Source organism: Pseudopipra pipra, chromosome 7 (genome assembly GCF_036250125.1).
Source record: "Pseudopipra pipra isolate bDixPip1 chromosome 7, bDixPip1.hap1, whole genome shotgun sequence".
In the NCBI taxonomy this organism is placed as follows: Eukaryota; Metazoa; Chordata; class Aves; order Passeriformes; family Pipridae; genus Pseudopipra; species Pseudopipra pipra.
In genome coordinates, this window is record NC_087555.1 from 11,942,622 (window position 1) to 11,959,870 (window position 17,249).

The 17,249-nt window shown below is 37.4% G+C and overlaps 1 protein-coding gene across 12 annotated transcripts in view; it reads right to left on the bottom strand.

The window, feature by feature from the left end:
- The window catches only part of HYCC2 (hyccin PI4KA lipid kinase complex subunit 2), a 53,954-nt gene that overhangs the window by 9,289 nt on the left and 27,416 nt on the right, over positions 1-17,249 (bottom strand). For 11 of the 12 annotated variants that reach the window (XM_064661998.1, XM_064662001.1, XM_064661994.1 and 8 more), the window contains 8 exons: positions 14,612-14,791; positions 12,576-12,656; positions 11,848-11,963; positions 10,990-11,085; positions 9,985-10,101; positions 9,215-9,302; positions 4,752-4,911; positions 3,403-3,570 (listed from right to left, as the gene is read on the bottom strand). In XM_064661998.1, the coding sequence (XP_064518068.1) occupies positions 3,403-3,570; positions 4,752-4,911; positions 9,215-9,302; positions 9,985-10,101; positions 10,990-11,085; positions 11,848-11,963; positions 12,576-12,656; positions 14,612-14,791 (1,006 nt within the window). The remainder of the gene's footprint in view (positions 1-3,402; positions 3,571-4,751; positions 4,912-9,214; positions 9,303-9,984; positions 10,102-10,989; positions 11,086-11,847; positions 11,964-12,575; positions 12,657-14,611; positions 14,792-17,249) is intronic. The other variant, XM_064662007.1, reaches the window with a different exon arrangement.

Sequence of the window (17,249 nt, forward strand, 5' to 3'; positions counted from 1 at the left end):
GAGCGCTCTCAGTGTGGTTGCTGCCTCTGTGTAGCAGGAATATAGCCTGATCCAATTTCACATTTCTGAAGTGTAATGTAAAACTTTACAGGGAGGTTTTATTACTCTGCTTTAAATTTAGTACTTCTTTTCAGGAAATTTTGCCTTGGAATTAACATTACTGTGTATCAGCTTACAAAAGATACACAAATAGACCATTCTCAGAACAATGCAATGAGAGATTATTCTATAGTTCTATGTAGTTCTATTTGATTCATTAGCCTCCCAGAAACAGAAAGCTAATATGGTTCATGTTACTGCAGTCTTCCTTCCTTGGTAAAGCCTTTAGCCTCAGAAAAATAAGCTTCGGTTTCAAGGGTTATTATTAAAGTCTAGGGTGCATTACTTGCTTCAACTTCTGTATCCGTATTTAAAATACATATACTTTCCCCCTCTCCTGCCCACCCTGCCTAGCTGAACTAGCCTTCATGTTCTTCTTGAGACATAAGTGAGTTTTCTTACACTAAACACTGATATATTTAATTCACAATCCACAACATTTCCATTCCCTCCTCCAACCTTCCCACACATAATCAGAGATGCTAAAATAATAAGACATAACTGGAACATACCAAAAGCAAGACCACTTTTTCAATTAACCAACATTTACATTTCTTTATATCATCATGCAAAGCTGGATGAAAGTGTGTTTGGTTACAAGCAGCAAGAGTAGCAGCTGAATTCCCCTCTCAAGCCCTTCTTATTCAAAAGAAAGATATGTAACTTGCAAGAAGGTATCTCCAGATAACACAGCTAAGGTTTTTATTATTACAAGAACATTAGTAGTTTTCAAAGTTTACGTTAAAACATTGCTGTGTAATGGGACATTCCTTTTCAGGGACAGTGAAGCAGAACAGAGTCACACTGAAAAAGTGGCATTTTACCCACAGAATTTAAAGACAAGACTGAGAGGGGTTGTTGCAAGCTTTTGGATGCTGCAACCATACAGGTGCCCAGGCTGCTCAGCAGTGCTAAAAAATGAAGAAGATAGAGAAGACAACATGCAAGAGAATTTCTGTCTAGTCAGATCCACATGCCTACAGAAGTTCTCAATGGGATTAAAGTAATTCAGCAAACACATTCTTTTCCTAATACATGGTATTTTTCCTCTACAAACTGCCCTCAGAAACAATAAAAAAATATTTTGAGTCCTTTCATACTCTGGGAGGAAAAACAGGATGATGTAGTGAAGTTTTCTTTTTTTTTTTTTTGTTCCAACAGACCAATAAGAAAATTTTAAAAAGAAACAAAAATTAAAGATCTACTCCCTTCCAAGTACTCTTCTACTGTAAGGCCAAAAGAGAAAGACACAGTGCAACCCAACAGAAATCATATCAATTGCACCACAGTGTGTACTCTAGACTCTTGCTGTTCCTTATCAGAATAAATCTGTCCTCAAATAATTTGCTATTTGTGCACAATTAATGCTGTAGCTTTAGACACGATGTCCTCCACTGACCCAAAATAGTGCACGTAACCACAGCTGCAACCACCTGCAAGCAGAATATCTTGTATGGCATTACTGAGTCATTCTTGAAATCTTCTCTTTTTCTACTTATTGGGTCAAAACACTGATCTGAAGAAGGGGTTTTATACACCTGTTTAAAATTACTTTTAGTCTGTTTATCCTTCCTATACCTGGAGGTTGAAAACTCACTAGAAGTGATCAGTCTTTTATTGTATTATTTGACATCAAAACGATATTAAGGAGAGGGAATTTTCTAGCTGAAATTTTCTGTGAAATCAGCATCAGTAAAATAACAGACTCCTATAAATGCACACACAATTATATACTAATAATCAAGTCAAACTCCATTCCTTGGCCTTCTCCCAGATGCTATCAACTGGAGAATTTAGTTTGCTCAAGCATGTAATTATACATTGCTAATGTTACAGAAGTAAATGGTATTCAAACCATTTCTACTGAAGTAAAGCATGTGGAATGATGCCTTATCCAATATGCCAAGTTAAAACAATGTCTTAGAACAAGTTAAGACTAAAATGCAGTATCTCTATCAACTTTTTTCCCACTTCCTGTCTCTTACAGAAAGTTCTCTGCAGCTCAGGACTTCTCTATATCCTTCAGGTCATGCACATGCAAAGATTAGTAAAATGGAGTAAGACCAACTGAAAAGTGAATTTAAGAGAAGACAGGATCATTTACTGAGCATGCTCAAATTCACAATGCACCAAGCAGATTATAAACTGCACTAAATATGTTTATGCCACTATCTTCTACAGAAGCATGACATCTTAATTATTGATAGTAACTCTGATTAAGGGTAGGGATTCTGTGATAACACTACATTGAATCTTCAAATTATCCAGATTATTGTTTCCTGAAGAACAAATCTGAAACCTATGTAGCTCATATCTGAATGTGTAAATAAATCTCATTTATGATCAACTGAAGTCCTTATAGAGGCTGGAAACACCAAAGGAATGTTCAGATAGAGAAGAAGACTTAAGATAGAACACCTGAAAATATATTTAGCTAAACTACAAGAAATTAATTCTCATCTCTGAGAAGAAATGAATCAAGTTCAGTACTCAAAAACACCTTTCATTGAGTAAATCATCTTTACTCAAAAATTAATAGATGAACTTGAGCAAAATAAATTTCTACCACCTACTCTATTCTTGGCTGCAAAGCAGACATTTGAATCCCTACAGCATTTTTGTGGACAGCACGACTGAGAAAGAAAGTAGTAGTTGTTTCTAAAGTTTTAGAAACATGACAATCTGTTTTCTTCTTGAAAACACAAGCGCTTTTTTGCTACTTGTCTTTAGAGAAGCCAGTTCTAAACGAGTTGTCATGTATGAGTTTTCAGTTAAAGGATGACTGACAAATAAAACATCAGCAGTTGTATTCATCTTAGATAGGCTTGACTTTTTTCATTCTTGAAAATTTAAAAACTGCAGACTAACAAGACACCATTGCAACTAAGTTGTAGCCAAATCCATTTATAGTCTACACGGTCTACTTTTCAGGATTAGGATCATGCTCATCTGGTGCATTTTGTTCCTTCTTAATATTAGATTAAACATGCTCAGTAATGGAAGGTTTCCAAGCAATCCCAAAGCTCTTGGCTATTACCCCTGTCTTTCTTTTTTTTTTGCCATGCCAAGCAGTCTTTCACCACACAGATGCAAGCCCCAGGCCAGCCCACGTGATAACAAAAGGTAGTACCTGACCTGGTGTTAGGTATATAGGGGATGCGTGTATTGCAAAGAGAAGCTAATACACCCTGGGATAGCGGAAACACACACTAGAATGGAAAGAAGTTCTGCTTGGGGATAGGGAGCCAGGATCCTCCTCCAGCAACTGCCTCACTGACTTCTGCCTCCTCATCTCTGTCCTACCCTCTGTGGTGGCTGCTGCCAAGGTGGGCTCCGGGAAGCCATGCTCAGGGGTCCTGCGCATCAGCACCTCCCCCTCTTGCTCACGTTTGATCCCTAGGTCTGTGGAGCCGTGTTGGATCGGTGAGCCAGGAATGCTTGAGTCAGCCTCGTTTGAGAAGTCAAAGCCATCTGGGATTCAACATATAACATTTTAGTGCTTTTCTGTTTCTTTCTTGGCATTCCAACCCAGGCAGGGAAAATAGAAGATTTATGCAGACACGGAACAAACACAAAACACTACCCATGCTTAGTTAAACGTTGTCAGAACATCCACAGAAAGGGACAGGTGGGCTGTACTGTAGACCAGAAATGAATATAATGGCAAGTACAGTGAAGAAAACATGACCCAGAGTCCTGGAAACAGAAGACTTGTTGTCCTGGACATTCTGATTCAGCTGAAGACTAGAGCATCAACTCCTTTTGCACATGACAGAGAAGAATAAAAGAAAATAAAAGGGCGAGGGAGAAAAGTACTACAGGAGAATATGCAATCCCTGTTTTCAGATTCTTTTATCCTCAGTTTATTTTTAGGTTATTCTGCTTTTTAGCTTCGTCATTTTATGCAGCTTTTTTAAACCACGGTTTAATACACGGAGCAACAAAGCTTTACAAGTATGATAAAGTGATTTCAAAGCAAGCTTTTTGCTACACCTACACTGAAGATGTCATCATACCAAGGTAAAGATCACTATGAATTTATTTTTTTTCTTCATCCAGTCAAACACACTTCCATATGACGCAAGTACTCATTGAGGAAAAATAAAGACTAATTCTAAACTATCCAAACCTATTTTATGGCCCCCCAATAAACTGGGCCATGTGATGGGAGCATGGTGTTCAGTTTTTCCCTCTCCCGCTGCCATCATTAGCTTTAGGCAGCTGGAATCCTATCGAGGTCTGTATATTACCATTCATTCTCTGAGCTATTTATGATGGAAGGCAGATGAGTTTTAGTGTGGATTAAACAAAGAACTCAAATTCTAAGCCACACTTTACCCCTACAATTTCGTGCTGTGTTACATGGAGGAAAAAAAGAAGTCTTATTAAACATTTCCCACCTTCTCCATTTTCTCACCTACCTCGTGGTTTATTTCCAAATCAAAAAGAAAACAAACACCCCAAATGTTCATGTTCATGCAGTGCTCTGAAGATGTAAAATATTATACATTATTATGGAGTACCACTTTTCAAAAACAAACAAACAAAAAACTCCCCCAACTGTTCTGCAAACATTCAAACAGAAGCCAGATTACAGTGATGATGATGACTACAGTACACTATAATACTTGCCCCTGTCAGAGGAAGCTCACCTTCTCTCCTCCAGCGATGACGACGGATAGAAGCCGTTGTAATCGCACTCCGAGAAATCCTCGGCACTGTTGGAGTAACTTCTACCTTCAGTACCTTCTGGCCTTCTTGCGATGCATCGGGAGCGTCAAAGGGCAGCGAGTTCTTCATGGCATTTGCAACCTAAGATAAAAGTAAAATGCTGTACTACTACTATCCTTGATTGCACTAATGGCAGTATTAGATCTCTTGCTGGATACAGAAAGGAGAACAACCAAGAATTGTTAATCATGCCAGATCTCCTCAAGATGTTTGGTGCCATCCCCAGGATTCACAGTTGATAACTACATTGAAAAGCTCATCACAAACCCACTCTCAAAACCTGAGTTGAATTTTCTCAAATTTTTTGAGGTAATTTATTTTGTTCCATGTTTGCCACCTGTAGTGACAGAGATAACCTATACAGGAAGGTCTCCATCCAAAAGAGACTGCAAAATGACAAGGAAAATACCATGTATGCTTTATGACAAGAGTGTCATAAAACTAAGTCACAGGCCAAGCCAATGCAAACAGCCTGTAGCCTGGTCCACAGAGGGACAGGGCCAGTTTCCACCACACCCTACCCCATACTGCCCCCCCCCAAAAAAAAAACCCAAATAAAAAAGCCCAACAAAACCTAACCAAGGGGATTAGAATTCAGGTACTTGCAACATTTATTTTTTTAAAAATTGCAAACTAAGCAGTAAGCATCAAATTACTATTCGTCTTTGTTAGACCTATTTTTTTATTGTAATAGCCTAAGTCAGAAGTTTTGTTTTGCAGCTTTGAGAAGAACAAGTGACCTCTTTTGGCTTTGATGTTTTAATTGCTTCTTTACATTTCCCATAAAATGCGTTGTGGGATTAGAGGTTTACTTTAAAAAAGAAAAAAGCAACTTTCAGAAATGTTTCCTAGTTTACAAGTAAATTGTTCAAAAGAATTCAACTTGTGTAACAGCACTTGGAAAGCTCTGGGTCTCTATGGCATGTACAATATTCTACAATAACAAAGTTGATGCACATGAAATATTACTTAAAGCTTTAAAAAAAAAAAAAAACAAAACCAAAAGTGCAACCCACAAAATGGACACACTTTGATTTTTCTAAAATCTTACTGACATTATACAACTAACCACTAATAAAAATACCAGTCCTAGGGGACTGGAATGGCAGCCATATAGCTGATCCTGATCTCCTGCTGCCATTGTGATCCTGTAACTCTATATTAAACATCATTTCCACTGCCTGCCTGTCTGACTTCTAACCAGATTATTAGCACCACCACAGAAATACTCCTTGTCATTCTGCCTTCCACTTGTCCAACATTGGTTTTCCCTTTGCTAACCAGTTCTCAGCCTCAACACTTGTTTGTGAAGTGCTCTCCTATTCACACCTAGGCCCTTTTCCATGCCATTTCCTGAAATGGTACAGACAGCAGTCACCCTATCCTTGATCACACTACAGACTTGAGAAACTCATTTCTGCTGACTGAACCAAAACAGATCATGTTCAACATTATATAACTGTTTGCCTTCTCATCTTCTACTCACTGGAGCTGCTACCTGTTTGGAATAGGTACCCTTATCAGTATGGGGGGGCAGGGGGATGATCAATCTAAAAACTGGTAGCAAAAGGCTTCTGTAACAGAACCAGAAAAGTGACAGAGCATTTCTGCTTGTTGAACCTCTTAACAGCTGGCCTTTTCTAACAGCACAAATTGTACTTCTGGGGTCTGAGAAAACCATATGGAGATAAAAATCAGTGCAACAGTAAATCTTTGAAGCAATCTAAACAACCAGTCTGAATGAGTCACAGTCCTTATCAGACCAAAAAAACCGTCAAAACTATGATCTTGCAGGATGCAAAAACACTTGCTCACGATGCCTAATCCAGCACTGAAAGGCAGGAAGAAAACCACACAGCACAATTCAGATTTGGCAAGCCAAGTCTGCATCAATGACAAAGGAGGGTTGGTTCCAGGCCAGACATCCACTCTTGTCTACCAGAAAGGAGCTCTAACAAAAGAACATTCAACAAGAGCAGTTAAGTGCATCGACAAAACACACCAGATAAAGGTGCTGTCACAATAGGGATTTGCTGATCCATGATTCTTGTGTATTGAACTAGGAAACCTCTTGTGTCTCTGCTCTGAAGACAGGGATTTCTGTCTGAAAAGAGTGCAGAACCCTCAGTTAGAGGAAAAGACTGACTGGCACTGGCCTACTCCTCAGGTACAGGCTGGTAGTAATTCTGACTCTTCATGATTAGTTTGCCTCTGCAGAAACTCCCGGGTTTCCTGACTATGAAACCAATACTCAGGGTTTTGTTAACAGAGGTACTTTTGTTTACCCAGAAAAGGTCTTTCCCCTGTGTTACTTCCTGCCCTTTCCAGTACAGTCTCTGGGTAACAGTGGCAGAAGACCACTTCTACATTACAGGTATTTCAAACTTTCTGATGCAGTTGTTCCAGGTGGCATTCTTTGTTGTTATTCGCTGGTTGGTTGGGTTTTATTTTTTTTTTCCTCCAGACAATAAAAGCCTATGTAAGTAAGAGCATGGATCTACTATACTGTCAAAAATATTTCTCCAAGAGACATACTCAAACACAGGGACCATGATTTTTCTCATTGTAATGATTACCAGTGGTATTCCCATAATTACACAAATACCTTCAGTAGAGATATCTAAAAATAACCGTAATGTGGGCAAATATAAAATGGAGTTCAAAGAATTTGCTGCTATTAGGAAATCCTAGGCAGAAGCTGAACTTGAAACTTTTGCCTGTGCAGCATCCCAGACGATATTTTATTTAGTGCTAGTAGTTTTAAGTTTAAAATATAGAATTTTATAATGCTGCTAAATTATACACCTCTCCTAAACAACCAAAGGAGATGAAAGAGCTCCAATCTTTGAAAAAGTCAAATTGCTTGAGTATATAGCATAAGGGCAGGGACACCCAAGCAATTATTTTGTAGAAGTGACAATTTTGTAAAGCTGCTTTTTAGAAATTTTAGTAAAATAAAAGAGGAAGCAGGCAATGAGCAGAGTACTAAGAAGAAAAATTCCTCAGATAGACCTGTGTGCATATGCAGGAAAAACCTGACAACTGGGAAGGGGTAAAAATTGATGATGTCGTGATGTCATCAACACCAGACAATTGGATTGAAAAGCAATAAGAGCTTTGGAAAAAAACCAAAGACATTCTAGAAGATTCTTACAATTAGAAGATTCTTACAATTGTCTCTAAGGACAAATTGATTAAAAATGAACAATGAAGACTGAAAATTGTCATATCGTCCAGTTCCAGATCCTCCTACACATCTTTTAAATCCTTGATAGGTTAGCCTGATTCAGCAGGTTCAATATTTAATTTAAAACTTTCAATCTGATGGAGTGATGCGTCATTTCCAAAAGGAACCAATTATTACAATAATTCAATGGATACCAGGCATTTTAAATGCAGCAGTGTCAGAAAGCCCGCAGATAAATTTTACAGTCAATATTAATTCATCAAGAGAATAATTTTCTGTAATTTATTTCAGAAAAGAGCGATCTCAGATTGCCACATAAATGGATTTTTACCAATTCATTTTTTCAGTTATGTGAAAAGCAATGAAATTTTATGACTGTTAGTTCAGAGGAGAACTAAAGGCTTCTAGCCACAATTCTGATGCAGAAACTGAAACAGCAGTCTATTTTACTTTATTCCCCTAATTTTCCCTGTTCTTTTACTTTTCATTCCTACGTGACACAAATTCCTCCTTTCTGTCAACCTTCTCATCCTTCCCAATCCCATCCACCTGCACCCAGCCCAGTTTCACCACTTTCCTCATTTATTTTCCCTCTTTTTATGATTAGAACAGCAAGTACAGTGAAAACTGAAAAAAAACCCCACCCCAAATCCAAGCAATAAGAACTACTCCATTTTATTGCTGTTCCTCTAAAGAAGGTAAAGATTAAGATCTGTGTGACTTTGATCAAACAAAATCTGGTATTGACTCTGGAGATGAAGCTCCTTTTCAGGTGCAGCTCTATCCTGTTGTTGGGTTTTTTTACTGAGTTATTAGTTAAACCACACAGCTTATTCTCAGCTGTGAGGAAGGTCTAGAAGTAAAGAAAGCACCTTTTTTGCAACCACTGTCCTATGACATATAATTATTCAGTTAAGCTTCTTTGAACCACTCATCAGTAGCTTATGCCAAAACAACATAAACATTTTGAGCCAACTGTAACACATTAGAAAATTCTAGCTTTCAGCTAGAGATCCCAACAGGAGATCCCAACACCACTCAAGCAGAAGAAGGACGGTATAAACAGCTATGCTGAACAACCACTCACATTTGATTCTGCAGTGAATGGCCACAAAAGCTCTCATTACCAGTCCACTTCAGAAACACATCCATACTCCTCTGAACCAAGCCCATAAATTGCAATGGATTGTTTCTTACCAGCAGAGGCTGTGAGTAGAGTTCAAGCTGTGCTCTGTAAATTATGTCCTCCAATACCTCTTGGCCAAGTTCCCACTGACCATTATATCTAAAAGTAAAGATAAATATCTTTCACATCTTATGAAGACAAACTTGTCTTTTTTCTGCCCAAATCCTGACCTTAACTTCTTTGCTTACATAGAAAATTCATCAACTGTTTGTACACCCCAACCCTGTCACTTCTTTTAAAAGTGCAGACAAAACATTTTTTTATTAATCTTGTTGGTATAACAAGAAAGCTGTTCCCTGTCACCTCCAAGCATGACAAAATTGATGTCATATTCAGGACAAACTTAAAAATAAAATTTAAAAAATGGTGTCAGTATGTAAAGGTTAATGCTACTTAGCAGAACTGAATTTCCACCAGAAATGGATTTTTGCTGCCTCAGATCCTACTGACATCCTAGAGGTCTGCATTTCATCAGTTTATCTTGGCATCCGAGCTCATTATCCTTGTGAACAGAAGGTACCCAGTGGTAGTGGGAACTTAGGAAAAGATGAAACTAGAAGCCTAACTCTCTTTAGCAGCTACTGCTCACCCTTCGTCACCTAATTCAGTTTGAAATCATCGGTTCACTGAATAAGCAAGTGATGGGAAATACACTCATCGAGTTATAAACTTGTGTTATGAGTTTAACTATTTTTTTCAATTATAAAACAACTGGCACTTCTATTTTGATTCATGTAAAATCAGACCTTTCTCTTTAGGGAAAAAAGCCCCATCCACTTACATGGCATAATAGACACCTGTGAGCAGCTGTACCATGAAGTCAGGGTCTAACACCACTCTACCACAGGGTTCTTTCCAGCGTTTCTCATGCTGCCGTGGAAATCCACTCACACACAGCCTGAAAAAACCCAACATTACAAGAAAGTGTTAACTCCACAAAGACTAAAATGTCTTTATATAACAGAGATTTTAGTTAATTTTCAGATTTATTTTTCAAAATATAAATACACAACATAGAAGGTTCTTATGTTCCCTTCCTAACCATTACAGCAGTTTTGTAACAGTGCCCTGAGATGTGGCTTGCTGATAATCCAGTGTTATTTTCCATGTAGCCATCAACCCCACTTGTTTTCTTCAAAACATTTTCTTCAACCAGCTTCTAAGGAATGAGGGTGGCAAGATGCTTTCTACTGCCAGCCACCAGGCAGAAGACCCTCCCCAAAATTCAGTAACTGAAACCAATTTTCTTTAAAGGAAACATCTGAGTGGTACAGAAGAGAAATATGTCATCTCCCATCTAATGTATGATGACAGCATGCAATCACCCTTTACCTAAAGTTAGATAACACAGATACTATATTCTTGAGAATTGCTCTTAGCTGCCTTCTAAAAAGTACTTCTGCCCCTTGAAAACGGGGTCTGCCTTCCCATATACCACCTCTGTAAAAAACAGAATAATTTATTCTTTCAGTTTACTATTTGAATCTTCATCATGGAAGCAATGCATGGCCACTAATACATAGTAACTGCTGCACTGTTTCCAAAACAGAAATCCCTTGCATACAAAATGTTCTCTCTCCTCTCTACTCAACGAACAGATCTAATTTTCAGATGCAGGAAAATTCAACGTGTTTGGCACATTTAGCATAGCTATAACTCAAGTGAAAATGATGGAAGCATACCAAGAACTAATCCATTCCCATCAAAAAGCATCTTTTTTTTACTGGATGAATATTTAGAAGCCTAGATGCACCCTGAAAGACTATTTCAAAGGCAAGTGTCTCACCTGGAACCCATCGTACAAAGTGATTGGTAAGAAGAAGCAGGCATATAGACAATAGCAGAATTGTAGCATAGCATAAGAAAGCTCAGCACCTCAAACCTAGAAAGAGATAAGAGCAAAACCTTGCATAGTTTAAATTCTTAATATTTCATCAAAATTTAACCCAAAAAGTCTACAATTTAGTCTCAAAAAATATCCCACAGGAAAAGCATCAGAAGTAAATACACAAATCCTTAAACCCTCTTTCATTGTTCATTAACTTGAAACAGGCTATCAAAAGGTCACTATAAACAGTTAAAATTATTATTACTGAAAGCCATTAGCATACACAGGAAAACTACTAAGGAAATGGGATATGGTATAATATTTGGACAAAATTATAGAACTGGAAATGTCTGCAATACATTCAAAATTATTTTATCAGTTTTCCCAGAGCTGTCTTTAGACACAGGTAAAGCTGGCAGTCACTAAACATCAGGGCAATTTCTTTCACCCCTAGTTCCATCTATCCACTTAGCTCCATTCCCCCTCTTCCTGTGGAAAAAAAAGTTACAGCCTCATATACAAAGCTGAATTTTGTTATACCTCAAGGAAAAACTGAATAGCCAGCCATAAACCCAAAGATATTCCTTACCTACACAGAAGTGACAGAGAAGTTACTTTTCTAAATTAACTAGTAGAAGAACACAAAAATTCAAAACAAAGAAAAAAAAATTATACCTCAAGATTACCAAGACTGTTCTCTAGATTTGTTTCCAAGCACTTAATGCTGAGAAAGGACTGATCACATATATTTGGTCTTAATGTTTAGGGACTTGCCTCCCTAGTGAAGCACATTGAATGTTAGAGTACATCACCTACCGGTTCTGCGCTGTGAAGGTTTCTCTTTGAGGATGAAGATCACTGTAAACTACTCTGATTAGATCATGCTGACTTAGTGCTCCTTCAGTTAAAGCCATGGATCCAATAGTAGAGGGCTAGAAGTAGGTAGTAGGAGGAGGGGGGAAAGCAAAGCATAAGTAAAAGGTCCCCAAAAAACTCCTGACCACCCAAGGCAAAAGACACATTTATATTGTTATCTGTAAAAACGAAGATTATTCCAGAATACAGTAAATCTAAAAACATTATCTAATTTTGTTATTATAAACAGCATCCACACTTACAAGCAATAGAGAGGTGAGAGCAATTTTCCACTTCGCTTCTTACATATCCATTTATAGTAATGTTGTCCTAATCACATAGACTTTTGTCCAAAAACAGTAGAGAAAGAAAAACACAATTCCAAGTTCTAACTGTATTAAGGAGCTAGAAGGAACACTACTTTTATACTAGCATATATACTAACTACAGCTGCAACTACAACACCACTAATCTTTGTTTAAAATGGGCACTGTCAGCAAAGATTTTTCAACATTTACATTCCTTTTCTTCTACTAATGCTATTGAATTCGATTACACTAATTGTAAAATACTGACACTGAAAACTTACTGCAACAAGATGCATCTAAAATAGCCTGCGGCATCAAATGGATCCAGTTTTCATTCCTCTAATAGATCCAATTCTAATTTACCACAGCAGCTCTCCTTACCTCATGATATATTGAGGGTTTAGATAACGAAGGGATGGTGAAAGACAAAACTTTGTTGTTTCCATCTTTGTCAGCAATTTCCTGCATTAAAAACAAGACCAAAACCCAAAGAGAACTAAGGATATAGGACTTGGAGTAACTTTCAACTCTTAGAAGGTATTTCAAAAACATGTCCTGATCTATTAGCACCTCAAGGACTCTGTGCATTTGCAGAATATCAGCAAGCTTACATACACATTTAAGAAGTGGGAAAGACCTCTATCACAAACTGCTCTGCTGGAATCAGCCTGCAACACTTTAGAAAACCAGCCCTGGCTCCTTGATTGGTGTGACTTCAAACATACAGGAACAAAAAAGCTTTTCTAGCCCACCTTTACATTATAACATTTATTTATAACAGAATTGCATAGAGGAGCAAGGCTAAACTTCAAGCCCAAAAGATACTGACACACGAGGGCTGATGAGTCACTTGCTGACAGCATTTCATAATAAATGCACCAAGAGAAAAGGTGAAATCAAGGGGACTGGCAAAGTTTCCTCAGGCATCCCATCAGTAGGAAATACACAGAGTGTTCTCTCAAAAGGCTTTCAGACTGGCCATATTTTATAGTTGCTAGGCTACTACATAAGCAAACCCAGCAGTTTTTAAAGAAAATATACTAAGAGCAATTACATAAGACTACCCCAAAAAGGAGTCTAAAATCGTGCCTGTGCACTCTCTACAGCAAATTTTCAAACAATAAGCTCCAGTCATTCCAGCTTATGCGAAAATTTAGCCCGAGGTAACTCTGTACTTGTAGCAGGCTTTAAGGATTACATCAGAAGGGCAGCTGACAGAATTTGGCAGAATGCAAAAGATCTATCCCTATCTTTCATTTTCCAAGTATTGAGAAAATAACTTCACTCCCTTGGTCTCAGTATATATGCAGAAAAATATCAACTTCATTAAAGATAAAAAGTGGTGGGAGCCATTGTCCATTTTGAGGTCTCTTCCAGAAACTGGAGAGAATGGAAAAATTACTGTCCTTAAAAAATATGAATCACTGACATGACTTGCAAAGGAACTGCAGAGGAACCTTCATGAGAAAACAGGCAAAAAGATAAACATGCTACTTCAATCCAATAAACAGTACTAAAAATCAGCAAGCAGTTTCCAGTGCTTTTTTCTATCAGAATAAATCTAAAATATTTAGATCTTCCAGTTGTTAGAGCCGATCTACAAATGCATAACTATATTTTATTTTTAAGAATCACAGTTTGGCTGTTCTCTGTCTTATGTGTAGAAATATAATACACAATTTAAAGGAGGAGTTTACAATGATAGCACAGGGAAGGACTATTTTTCAGTAGAGTATGTTTTAAGGTGCTGTAACACAGAAATTCCCATTAGAGAATGCCTATTGTGGCAGTATTGCTGAATTTATCAAACAGCCTTATAACACTACAAAAGTAAACATTTCCAGGTTAAGATAAGAATATAAAACCCTATTTTTACATCCAACAGCCAAATTTAATAATTTATTGTTATTTTTACTTATTCTTAAAACCACAGTTCCCCTCAAGACTCTGACTCAAATGTACACATGTATGTATCTAAGTGCATGCAGAGTGGTTTCACCTTCAAATTACCCTTAAAGACACATTCAGAATAAGTGGGAGAGTGTGGCAAGTGACACATGAATACTGATCAAACATATCAGCCTGACAATCATAGAAAGCTGTATTTCGGAACATTAAGGAGGGCTACCTATTTCCTTACAAACACAAGAGTATAACAGTTAGAGAAAGCCTACGAGGTGATCCTTTTCAGCAAAAATGTTTTTCCCATAAAAGATAACTATAAAATATACAAAATATTTTTGCAAACACATCCTTACTAAACCTTCATTACATTATCTTTTTCTCTATATTAAATATGCTTTCATTTAAGTGTATTTTAATTTTCAAGATGTTGTTACAATAATTTACTTTATTCCCAGTGGTCAGTGATGCAAAACTTAAAGCCTTCCTCACCCATTCCCACTCATCTCACTTACCAAGTTGTAAATGCCAAGCAGCAGTGCTTCAATGCAACCATTACTCTGTCTGTCCCTGCTGGCAGTGAGACGCAGATATACCCAGATCAGCTCTGGCAAAAACTGCAGTGTGAATCTCTTGAGCCGAACTTCAGAGCTACGATAAAGTTCAAAGAGCTGGTGGCAAACAGGCTCCAGGAGCTGTGGAAAGGCAAAAAAGCTAATGACTTACTGGTAGGCTTCTCTAATAAGGGAGAGTGAAATAGCAAATGAAGGGGCTACACCATATAGCCACCACAGCTAGTAAAAATTACATTCCTTGATGTGAGTGAATCAAAATGGTATCTGCATTCCTTTTAAGGAGATCCATAAGGACAGGGCTCAGGGGAACTGGTATGCAGTACTGGGCAATGTGGCTTTACTGCAGCCACTACCATGTGTGCTTTGAGAAGATTATTCTCTAGGGCTGTCAGTATGAGATTTATTTTCTATACAGGTACTAATCTATGGCGTGTGACAGACACGTGGCTTCAACTATGCGCACCATAACACTTTAATAGTGCAGTTGTAAGGTCTATAAAAGTATAAAGGTTAAAGATTAGCTGCTAATGATAAGTCCATTGACAGAAATACAAATTGATTTCTTACCTACAGCTTTTTAGTCTCAAACCCAACAAGTGTGCATATGTTTATTACAATGCAAAACTGATCTTTCCATCTTGAGCTGCACTTCAGGTTTAGTACAAGAATCAAAAAAAGCCCCTATCAAGTCAGTGTGATATAAGCACAAGATAAACCTGCCACTTTAAGAGTCTACAATGCCAAACCAATAGTCAAGATGCATCCATGGCATTGTTAATGAATGTCAAACGGTCTCATCTTTTCCCACACCTAATCAAGTTTTAATACTAAAACCAAAAACTGGGGGGGGGGGGGGAAATCCCTCCCAAAATTTAAAAACTTCCAAGACAAATTTTTGTAAGGTTTGTGACCATTATCTAACATTGCATTCTATTAAATAGAATGACCTAAGGAAAATACTTATGGGATTCAGTGTCCAAAAAGACAAAGGCATACATGTAAGCTAAAGCATCTATATTCATATATAGAAGAGTTACAGAGTCAGAAAACAGAGGCCAGAATCTCTAACAAGCCTTCTTTCTAACAGTACATGCTTTATGCAGCTTGCTTATACATACACACATAAGATATAAAACATAAAATTATACATGCTTCTAGAGCAATAAAAACCTTACATTTGACCAACACAGTAGCAGATGTACTGGTGAGACAAAAAGGCATAAATAGGAAATACCCAGTGCAGAGTAAATCAGATAAGGCACAAATGACTCCTCTTTCACTCCCAGGGATATGCACCTTAGGACTTTCAGAGCAGCATATTTCATGGACTTTGATGCATTCTTTTTTCATTAATTTGTCTATTCATCATAATTTTAGTACCCAGAATTTCCTGTGGAATTGACTGTCACTCTCTTGCTATGCTGTAAAAAGATGTATTTCTGGGGTTTGTTGTGAATCATCCATTGTCTTAAAAAACTAGGAATGTCCCTGGCTAACAGCAGAGGGACAGACATTTCTGCAAGTGAGTAGTTTGAACGTTTGATAAATGTGCAATGCCGTAAATCTGTATGAATGTACAATTTCACATACACATATTTAGACTTGGATAGTGGAAGCTGGTATATCACAAACACAAAACATACATCTGACCGAACTGCCTTAAGAGAGCATCACCCAGGAAGCAGTGACCACAGCAGTTTCATTTCTAACACACAGCAGTGTGGTCAGTGAAGCTTACCATCTTAAACCACTGATTACATAAGCCACAACAGGACACTGACGTCAAATAAAACTTAGCTGTCAGAGAAATCTCTTAAACAATACTCTGGTATAAGTACCTTGTGTAACAAGGCTTCTGACTGACAGACTTGCTACTCTAAGCTTTTACAACAGAAGCAAAGAGAGACTCTACAAGAGAGGGAGGGAAGAAAGCTGCCAGTGACAATGTTGACACAGAGTGAGAGAAGTCATCTGGAACACATAGATTTTTACAAGTCATATATATATAAAATAACTCAACAATTTTTGGTTTGGGATCTAAATGAAATTAGATGTCTGTAAAGCTTCTGTTGCAGTCATTTTAAGGAAAAAAGTGATACAGCTTTCTCTATCAAGTTGAGCATATATTATTTTAGCTAGTATATTTATTCCAGTATTCATACATACATAGAACTTTATGTTTAAAAGAGGCAGAAGTATATCCTTTCTTAACTAATATTTACTTAGTAGAAACTCCTATCTAAAAGTGACAAAATAATTTTTACAGTAAATGTTCAAATCCTCAGAGACAGAGCTGTATCCGTGTTTTATGAAAGGTCTGGCACATTTCAGATGTTCAAATTTAAGAAGTGGTTAACAAATAATTCAGACATTACTAGAATGAATTTCTAGATTTTCTTTAAAAAACAATATGATCAGGAAGCTAGCGTAAAGAAGAAAAAGAAATCCCTGAAAACAATACATACAAGCACATCTGCAGGGAGATGACAAGTGCAAGAAAAGCTAAAAACTATTATCTGAAACCAGATATATACAGAGGCAATGCTATAAATAGTACTTTTATTAGATTAGAGATGAC